Here is a 10,593-nt window from a genome sequence, read left to right on the forward strand (position 1 = left end):
CATCTAATTGGGTGTGTCCTAGAAAGGGAATGCATCGTGGACAAGCTTGCTATAAGCATAGGAAACACTTATAATTTAAGTTTAAAAACAATGGAGAGACTCAACTTACCCGTGTGAGCAAAAGCTCTTATGGCTTTGCTTTCAATTTCTCAAAAGGCCTCGTACCAATGAAAATGTATTCTTTACTTATAAATTCATGATCATTTCTTAAATTAGTCGATGTGAGACTCACTCCCAACAATCCTCAACTATGGAGAAGGTCTAACCCATCTTCAACCAGTGTCTCGCACCGTCTAATAACTTGGCTTTGATACCATTTGTAATGGTCCAAATAGGACAATATTTGTTAGTCGTGAAGTTGGGCTGTTACAAATGATATCAAAGTTAGCCACTAGGCGGTGCGTCAACGAATACATTGGACCCCACATCAGTTGAAGAGTGGAACGAACCATTTATTATTCCGATGTGAAAACTTCTTCCTAGTAGACTATTTTAAAACCTTTGATCCGTAGCTCCTCACTTACAACACGGAATCTTCTTATGAAGCTAGCTCAATAGCATTATACACATTCATGGATGAGGAATGGATCTTGGTTAAGTTAGGAAAAGGCATTGAATGGTAGACAGTGCACATGCATGCAAGATTGTAAGAGGCTTTGTTTTGTTGTGTCTTTATCCATTAAAGTTATGTGAAATTTGATTAACGACAAAGAATCAAATTGTATAATAAATTGTTGTTGTAATCAATGTTTGTGGTTTGGATTGTAATTTAATGTTTTTCCCATGTCCTTGGACTGCAGGAAGAGAGACATGGAGCGTTGAGCAAAGGAATGGGTGATAAGAGCTGCTGCATCTTCTTTTTGCTGCATCACTGTCCCATATAGCTTTGGATCTCAAGCCCCAACTCCTCCATTATTGCTTTTGTTTTCTCATACACCTCGCCATTACTCCCATAACTCATCAAATTTTTGTTTACAAAACTTTTTTTTTTTTTTTGTTGACCAAGTCAAAGGCTGCCGCCTATGTCCAAAATGTACAGTATCATGGCGTTGTAGAGCTAAGTAGACGTCTCGCATTAAGGGTAGGTTTAATTATAAAGGGGCAACCAAACCTAAACATGTCAAGTCTACCACTAGTAGATATTGTCTATTTTAGTCTGTTACATATCGTCGTCAGCCTCACAGTTGATCTGTTACCATATCGTGAGAGTTGGTGGGTCGGTTTGTGCGTGGAAGGAGAAGATATGGTTCCCACTAGAAAGAAAAGGAGAGAGAGAGATGAAAAAGAGAAGGAAGGAAGGGGGAAAGGGAGTCCCTTGGTTGACACGTGGGCATCTTCCCCCACCCCTTAAGAGAGACAAGATATGAGGAATATGCTTTGAGGCACTATGAGTATCATAATTGGAGGTAGCAGAGGAAGACAGCCTCCATGGAAGGCTTTTCAAGTTGAAGCAACCAATGAGAGCTCAAAACCTGTAAACAAGAGTGGTCAAATTGGCTTCACCAAATGAGGAAATTGGGTCTACCACACCATACATTTCTTCCAACCCAAAAATATCATCCATATCAAAATGCATATGCATGCCCCCTCTCTCCCTATCTATCTATCAGTCAACAATATCATACTCTATCTATCTCGATATGAACTAAATCATATCGGTGAGATTTCATATTAGTTGGAGAGAGTAACGTAACATTTCTTATAAAAGTGGAAAGTTTTTCTTAATAAATACATTTTAAAATCGTGAGGCTGACGGTGATATGTAATGAACCAAATCGGACAATATTTACTAGCGGTGGACTTGAGTTGTTACAAATTGTATTAGAGCTAGACACCAAGCGATGTGTCAATGAGGACACACGGACTTTGAGATCCCACGTTGGTTGGAGGGAAAAAACGAATCATTTCTTATATAAGGGGTGTAGGAATCTTTTTGTAGTAGATGCATTTTAAAACAGTGAGGCTGACAGCGATACGTAACCAGCAAAAACAGATAATATATATTAACAATGAGTTTGTGTTGTTATAAATGGTATTAGAGTTAGATACGAGACAATGTGCTAGCAAGGATACTGGGATTGTGAGATCCCACATCGGTTGGAAAGAGGAACGGAACATTCTTTCCCTAGTAGACGTGTTTTAAATCTGTGAGGTTGATGGCGAAATGTAACGGACAATATCTACTAACGATACACTTAGTATGTTATAAATGGTATAAGAGCTAGACACTAAACGGTATACCAGCGAGGATGCTAACCCCCAAGAAGGTGAATTGTGAGATTCCACATCGGTTGGAGAGGAGAACCGAACATTGTTTATAGATATGAAAATCTTTCTCTAGTAGACGCGTTTTAAAATCGTGAGGTTGACGGTAATACGTAACGTACCAAAATAGACGATATGTACTAGCATTAAACTTAGACTATTATAGAATATAGCACCAAATGGAAAGAGGCTCGGCAAAAAAAACAAAAACAAAACAACCTTAGTGCAGTTTATGGGTGTTTTGTCTCACAAACATAGGATATGTGTAGCTAGCAAGCGGGAGTGAAGTGATCCATATGTTGTTTCTTTGTTTTTTAAAAAGTTTTTGAGTGGAGAATGGCCTTGTTTGTTGGAGCTCCAATTGAAATTATTTCAAAAGGCATTTTATGATTGGACGCCCACTTCCCAAGAACAAAAAAACTGGTGGAATTCCTAGTCAGATAAGAACTGAAGCTCTTCTTTTGCAGCCTACCACTAAGCCCCACCCTCAATCCCCGCAGCAGCCCTTGGTTTTTATGCCCATTTTCCTACCACACTCACTACCTTAGACAACTACTTCTCAGGTACCACTTGAGCTGCGTGTGTTCTTAGTTTGCGTGTTCCAATTCTATTCCTTTTTCACCGTACCAAAAAGAATATTCTTGCTAGACTCTAAAGGGACGTGGATTACGAAATTTTATATTCATCTGAGAGAGTCATCCACTAAATGAAAAGCTCAAATAGGTCAATATCTTAGATTATCTCCCCATACATATTTTGAAAACACTGAAAGGAAGTTCGAGAGAGAAAACCCAAAGAGGAGAATATCCGGTAGCTTAAGCTTTTACATGTCACATGCATTACTTTTTGAAATAAGACCCAATCTCTTCCGACTAAATTTAATACTCACTTGGATGGTAAACAGCCCTTTAATCCTAAACCTCACCATAATTTTCTCCATTTTTGGCTCAAGGATTCAATTTTTTTCAGAGCCAAAGTTCAAAATTTTTTTTTCCTGAAATAAATAAATGGTGGATGTTGTAAGAAAATTATGGGTGTTTTTGTGTGTTCTTCCTTGGAATGATTCCCATCAATGCCTTTGTTTCCTTTCTTTTCCTTTCCTTTTAATTCATTGACGTGTCTCAAATCTATTGGTGCATAGAGAATATTAACCAAAATAATTAGAGCAAAAAAAATAAAAGAGAGAGAGGATAGCCTTTCCCCTTTCATGTTTTTCAATTTTACCAATGATTTATAATATCTACAATCTTCTTCTTAATTCTTAACGGCGGGAGACCTATAATACTTTTATCCGAAGTAGATAACTATATAGAGGTCTAACTCTACTTCAACTAGTGCCTCGCAACATTCATTAACTAGATCTTATACCATTTGTAACATGTTCCGCTAGCAAATATTATCCACTTTAGTTTGTTTATATCGTCGGGTCTCACGATTTGAAAACACATTTACCCAGATTTGAACGTGAAATGGGTTGGTTTTAATATTTTAGATGGGTATGTTTCATAAGGACAGGGCCGGAGGAGTTGGTTTAATTTCTCTCTCAGTGCCTCTGTTTCTCGCCGCCATTGACAGGTGAGGTTAAGCTGTTGCTTTCTTCTTCTTCTAATTTTTCCTACACCGCCTTCCTTCCATCATTTTCTCAAACTGTTCCCTGCTTTGACCTTGCCTCCATATCAATTACTCCCTCTTATTGCTAATGTGGTCCTTTTCCCATTTTCCACCTTTTATTTCAATTTTATATCATTTCTTTTTATTCTTTTTTAATTATAAAAAATGTGGAATTTAAGAATTTTAATGTAAAATCTTTGACATCTCCTTTGCCTTCGTGTCAATTCCGCATGCTGTCGGCAGGTTTCCTTTTCCTTCCTTCCTCAATTAAAAAAAAAAAAAAAAAAAAAAATTACATCTAAACTTATATTAAAAATATTTTTTGAGTAAATCTTAAAATTAATTTTTTTAAATTTTGGAAATAAATAAAAATAATTTTGGGAAGAAAACAAAAGCAAGAACCGACTTATTATTTGTGTGAACAAAATATGCGTCACATTGCTATCACCTCATCTCCGATCATACATTATTGAATTTTCTAAATAATAGAAATAAAAATTTTAACCTATTGTTTATTTGTTTAGGACATCCTTTTGCTGCCATTGATTTTGGTAAGCCACCCGCCCCAATATTTGAATAATGTCACCCTATCTATTACCACAATAAACCATGCAACATTCATACATTAATAATTATTTATTTATTTCAAACCTCATTTAATATATCTATAAATTTTTAAATATACCACGACCTCGGTTCGATCTAACTTTTTAAAAAACACTTTCTTCTTTTCTTTCTACTCTTCGTTTTTCTCGTGCTTTCCCTCTCCCACAACTCACTTTATTCTCAACTCCACGACTTTTTCTCTTCCCACCATTGACAATGTTCTTCCTTTCGACGAGCAGACAACTTCTTCACTATTGACGAGTGGACACCTTCCAAACCTAATTTTTAAGAGTTACAATATTAAAATATGGGTATTTATTTATTTTGTAATAGAATTATGATAATGACCAAATTATTTATTAAGCGTTTTTAAATTTGTGTTCGGGGATAGATTTAGGATATAGATGATTAAAATAAATGAGAAAAATATTTTAAATTATGAACCAACAATTATTAAAGGAATGTAAATAGACAGTTGTGTAGTATATGCTATTCATGAATGTGGGGGTGTGGATTACATTAATTATATACCTACCTTACTAAACAAAATTAGAATTGGCCACCATTTTATTCATAAAATCGTGTCCATATATTAAAAAAAAGATTATTATAATGTTAAATGAAATTACGTATTTATATAATTGAATTATCTGAAAATAAAAATAATTTTAAAAAATGGTGTGAAGTTGAAGGGTCATTATTATTGTTGGATTCCCATTTAAGTTGAATTAGATTATTAGGGTCCCTACTTCCGTATGCCTCTTTTCCACATATGTGCAAACATAATAATTATTTTCCATGTCATTTTCACCCAATTATCTTCTCTCATTCATTACTTTTACTTCCTAATAATTTACCCTCTCCACGTAATCTGTACAAAATTGTAACATTAACCCTTTTTACCGTCCCCAGTAAATTCTTTCTTTTTTACCGTGTTCTACGTAAATAAAATTTATCAATTTAATGAAAGAAAAAAAAAAGACAGAATACTGTTGCTAGTACGCAACATTATTATTTTAGCGTTGGACTTTGTTATAAACCTCACATGGTCACACGAACCAGAGTGGGGACTTTGCATAATGCAACCGAATTTTACTTTTATTTTTATTTTTATTTATTTTATGTATCCCACAAATAATAATGTGTTTCTATTTGGTCCCCAAAGAAACTCTAATTTCGTTAATTAATCGTAATTTGGTGTGTTAATTACATGATCATTGCAAAATAACCCCTCCAATGGTCAATGGAAATGAATGCAGAGAAGGACTGGTCAAAGTGGGCCCGATGGTAATGACTACTGCTGCTGATGTGGCCAGATGTGGGACCCATACTCTTTTTTATTTACTGAGTTGTCCCACTTTTGGAGGGTTAAATTAAATGTTGTCCACCTCTACCCCCCATTCATTTGTCTACTACTACTACATCTTTCATCAATCCAGGCCAGGCCCATATAATAGGAAACGTAAAATACATTGGGCCTTTGGATATGTATTTCGGCCCATTTTGGAGAGTTGGGCCTTTGGATCTGAATTTGGGCCCATTTTGGGGAGTTGGGCCTTATCATTTCATTTTACACACAGAACAAATAATAGAATTGTAGATTCATTCATTCCTCAACAATGGAGAAGTCGGGCTCTTCTGGCTTCTGCAGTGAGCTTACTACCCCAGCATCCGACACACAGCGCTTATTCATCCTTATTCTAGGGTTTCCTGAACATGTATCCGAATTTGATGCAGTTGGTGGTGAAAATGGCGAGTCGAGGTTGGTAGCTGGATACCTCTCTCTAGCCATGAAATCGGCTCTTCCTTTGCGTCTCTTATATCGCCGCCACGCTGCTTGAACAAAGCAGGCAGCCCATGTTCGCCATTGATGCGAGTAGAATCGAAACTTGTGTCTGAGTTGTTTGCTGTGGAGTCTTCTGAACTGAGAGGATACGAATTTCAAATCCTCTGCTATGAGAGCAAATGCTTCTACTTCTGAGATGGCTTTAACCGTGCGAGTGGAAGAAGGAAGTACAACGCTGGGACGAGGATCGAGTGCCCATGTTAGCAGCTCCTCACCACAGAAATCACCTGGACCGATACAACAGGAGTTGAAGAATCCTGTTCTGCCGCCATTAGTGGTGTATGAATCGAGATGTCCTCTGATTATGAATAGCATTTCATTGACTGGATCGCCCTCTCGCACCAGAAATGTGCCTTCTGTGCTCAAGGCAGGCTTAAGTCTCTCGCATATTGCATCTAGCATTCTTTCATCCATTTGATCGAACAATGGAACCTGCCAAAATCAAGGAAGAGTGTGCAGCACAGAGAAGAGTCAGTTTAATTAGCCACATTTTGATCATTTCCACAAATGCTCTTCCAGTTTATGTGTGAAACTTACCCTTCGAACAAGATCGAGGCAGAGGTGACGTTTTATGTCTCTTCGAAGATCCAATGGAAGGCTTCTAAGCAGCGATTCTTCATCAACTCCTCGAGTTGCTACCCACTTATACTGATCATATCTGCGGACAGATTGTCTGAGCTCTGGAGGTAGCTGCCTGTGATGCATCCATTGCTCTGTATCAGTTCTCCTTATTCTCCACTCTTCTAACCGGACAGTCGTCGATTGGAGGTATTTCTGAAAACAAATAAGCATTTATGATTCATTTAACTTCAAGCTAGACTGACAATGATTTTATAGAAACTATGAAGAACAAGCATGATATATAACAGAACTGGGTAGAACAAAATGATTGATTACAATAGCAATTATATGAATGGCTTACCTGCATATTGCCAATGAGCAATGCAAACAGAACCAGTCCAAGAGTTGCCACAATTATGGCAAAAACTATTTCCCCAACAAAAGTGCTTGTGGCAAGATTTTGTCCCAAGGAACTGCACGTATAAATCAAAGATGGTTGAAATTTTCATATCAAACTCTTTGAGGGCTGAAGAGAACTTTCAGAACTCCCTTAAACAGCCGCAACAGTGACATATAAATGAAAAACTAGTTTCTTCCTCAACAAGCTTCATGACAACGTAATGTTTTTCCCTGAAAAAGAACTTTCAGAAGTACGTTTTCTAATTGTTACTGCCTAGCCCCACCGCTAGCGGATATTATCTTCTTTGAGTTTTTCCTTTCGAGCTTCCCCCAAGATTTTTAAAACGCGTCTTTTAGTGAGAGGTTTACACACCCTTATATGAAATGTTTCGTTCCCCTCTTCAACCAATGTGAGATCTCACAATCCACTCCGGTGTCTGGCTCTAATACCATTTGTAATAGCCCAAGTCCTATCGCTAGCCGATATTGTCTGCTTTAGCCCGTTACATATCGCTGTCAGCCTCACGGTTTTTAAAACATATATACTAAGGAGAGATTTCCACACCTTTACAAGAAATGTTTCGTTCTCCTCTCCAACCAATGTGAGATCTACAATCATCTTCCAACCTCTTATCACATTGGGCATTGTATTTGAAGCATATGACAATTCCATATTGTTAAATTGTTCCTTCGTTTTAGAGAAGTATGAAAAGAGAACTTCCAAATGCAGGATTAGCTCACCTGAGATTTTTCAGACCCCACCAAAGACAGTAGAAGTACTTGTTGAAAAATGGTGAGGTTGTGACATGGAAAGTTATTGAATCACCATATATACCAAATTGATAAAAGGGATCATTTGGATTGCATGTGTTTTTGATGTTGCTCGTGCGAAACCACGAGCCCCTTTGAGGGTCATCGATCTTATGACAGTCGAAGAATCCATTGTTACAAGATTTGTCAAACTTACAAAGTGTTCTCCAGCATGCTTCTTGTCGCTCAATTGAAAGAAGGTACCAGCAAGCTCCTAGAACCTTTTAAAAGGATAAAACAATAGGATCAGCTTGAGTCATATAAGTTAAGTTACTCATTTCTACTTGTTCTTCTACTCACATGGCTTGCCAACATGTACAGAATCAGGTTATAAGCAGCTCCAGCCCATGCTGTTTGTGTCACAAGTCCAGTGGCCTTAACAATTTGTGTTGAGAGAGGAAATATGAGAAAAAGCCTTGGGATGTACTGAAATATGAGAAAGAACCGCAGAAAGTTCTTGGTGTTTGTCATTATTGAGCCACTGAGGTTGGGGATGACAATCCATATCAGTACCTACAAAAGCAGTGCTTAGATCAACAATTTGTCAACCTCATATCCAACATCAATGATAAAGCAATTGAAAGACCCACATATACCTGAGGAACTGGCACTGCTGCAATGAAATCAATCCAGAAACCATGCCGTAGATACCTTTCTGCTATCTTACAAGTGTCTATAACAAGCTCTCCTCTCCCAAATACACGAGAAGAGGGCGCGACATAAGCTGTACGGAACTTAATGAGAATATGAACTGTGTAGAAAACATCAGCTATTGTTCTTATAATTGTGAGGACGACTTCGAGACCTACTCCTATATCAATGCAGACGTTATCCCGGACGACAGGCAAGTAAAAGAAAAGTGGGTCTACAAACAAAGAGACTAAACAAGCTACTAAAAAGATTTTATTCCATCTCCTTATGGTTTGGCCTCTAGGATCCAATATTTTTCTTTGCACTCTCTCATAATCCTCAGAGAAAACTCTAGACAGAACTTTAGCTCGCAAGGATCTTCCAGACTTCCCGGAAGCCGTCGATTCTGGTATATGTGTGCCATCAAGGTTGTATATGATCTTCTTCACGCCACCACCATTGATAGTAGGCAGGGTGGATGATTCAAGATCATCTTGGAATCTGGAAAAGAATCCGATAAATGCTACAGAAAACAAGAGAAATAGTGTTGAAAATTGGGTTCGCTGGTTTGAGGTTGAGAAGGAAACTAACCTTACGGATCTAGAACTACCATAAGCCATAAAGATCTCCCCAAATGAACCTCTGGCAGCAGTTCTAATGTAGTCAACCTGCAACAGAAGAAAATAAGATTAAAGGGATGAATTCAGGGCCACATAGCCGGGATAGGAAGATTTTCCATGCCTGGTGTCAACATGAATCATGTGAATTAACAAGATTGCAGCAAGGATGAAGCTGTAAAGCCTCTCAAACTTCACAACTCAAATGAACAAGTTGGACATGTGAGTATTTTCTATTAAAATACCCTCTTCAACAACCAAAAACTTTAAATATCATAGAGAATCTCAACCCCCTCCAAAAGGAGAATGAAAAGAAAAATAATATGGTGATACAGAGATGAGAGAAACTTTGCTTCTTTCAGCCGCTCAGGATCATTTGAACTCTGTACCCAATTCTTTAAACCGAACTTCCTCTCTCTATCTCTCATTCAAATAACACACCGACAAGAGGAACATGGCAGTGGGGTCTTATAGAAATACCTGTTTCAGAACATGAAGAGAAATCCGTCTTGTTCTTCACGGTCAGACGACGACGACGACGACGACTTGAAATTCAGAATTTGAAGGAAATGGGGAAAATGGGCTTTGAAACGTTCAATGGTGGGTTGAAAGAGAAGAATGACACAGAAAACTAAGAAATAAAATAATGGAAACCCAGAAGCAGCGCTTCCATGAGTGTGCGAAAGAGACAGAACGACAGAGACAAAGAAACAGTCCATTACAGAAAATGGCGAGAAGATGCTCTTGTTGGATCTTTAAATGAAGTAATTCTTTTGCCCTTTCCTTTGGCTGTTCTTATTATATAGATCCTAGGAGTTGGTTTCACTCTATATATTTTGGGAAGGAATAAGAAACAACAAAACCCCGACTTCTTTTTCTTTTTCTGTTCCTCAGAGGAAACCAAAATTTGGCTTTTGATTCTTTTTGGGTTTTATTGCTATTTTTTTATTTTATTTTTCCTCACTCTAACAAATTTAAAAATTTAATCAATTCTTAATAGAATTCTTAGTTTTGTAGAGAAAATGCTTATAATAGAATGTAAATAAAGAAATCAAATACCTTTTGTGATAGATTATTGTGAACACCAGGAAACCAAACTTGTGAGCTTCTCTGAATCTCTGGCTCTGTATCAAGAGCAAAATATTGGCTGTGCTATGGCTTGAGGTGGAAATATATATATATGTGTATATATATATATATATATATATATATAGAGAGAGAGAGAGAGAGAGAGAGAGAGAGAGGGAG

The 10,593-nt window shown here is 37.4% G+C and overlaps 1 protein-coding gene across 1 annotated transcript; it reads right to left on the bottom strand.

The window, feature by feature from the left end:
• Positions 1 to 5,907: 5,907 nt before the first annotated feature.
• On the bottom strand, positions 5,908 to 9,699 carry LOC111490683 (protein CNGC15b-like). The gene is made up of 8 exons (XM_023139228.1): positions 9,470 to 9,699; positions 9,320 to 9,396; positions 8,695 to 9,229; positions 8,399 to 8,611; positions 8,030 to 8,319; positions 7,251 to 7,362; positions 6,866 to 7,102; positions 5,908 to 6,760 (listed from the first exon to the last, which is right to left on the bottom strand). Exons 2-8 carry the CDS (start codon positions 9,346 to 9,348, stop codon positions 6,089 to 6,091), a joined length of 2,088 nt encoding a protein of 695 aa, XP_022994996.1. The 5' UTR covers positions 9,349 to 9,396; positions 9,470 to 9,699; the 3' UTR covers positions 5,908 to 6,088.
• Between the last annotated feature and the right edge of the window lie 894 nt (positions 9,700 to 10,593).

This window comes from Cucurbita maxima, unplaced genomic scaffold (assembly GCF_002738345.1).
Source record: "Cucurbita maxima cultivar Rimu unplaced genomic scaffold, Cmax_1.0 Cma_Scf00016, whole genome shotgun sequence".
In the NCBI taxonomy this organism is placed as follows: Eukaryota; Viridiplantae; Streptophyta; class Magnoliopsida; order Cucurbitales; family Cucurbitaceae; genus Cucurbita; species Cucurbita maxima.

What these genes read in the sequence shown, in the direction of transcription:
- LOC111490683 (XM_023139228.1), bottom strand. Translation starts at nt 9,348, where the DNA reads ATGGCTTATGGTAGTTCTAGATCCGTAAG. An exon ending in GGTAGTTCTAGATCCGTAAG is followed by an intron (nt 9,230 to 9,319) that starts GTTAGTTTCCTT and finishes ATTCTTTTCCAG; the next exon opens with ATTCCAAGATGATCTTGAAT. An exon ending in TGCTCATTGGCAATATGCAG is followed by an intron (nt 7,103 to 7,250) that starts GTAAGCCATTCA and finishes ATTTGTTTTCAG; the next exon opens with AAATACCTCCAATCGACGAC.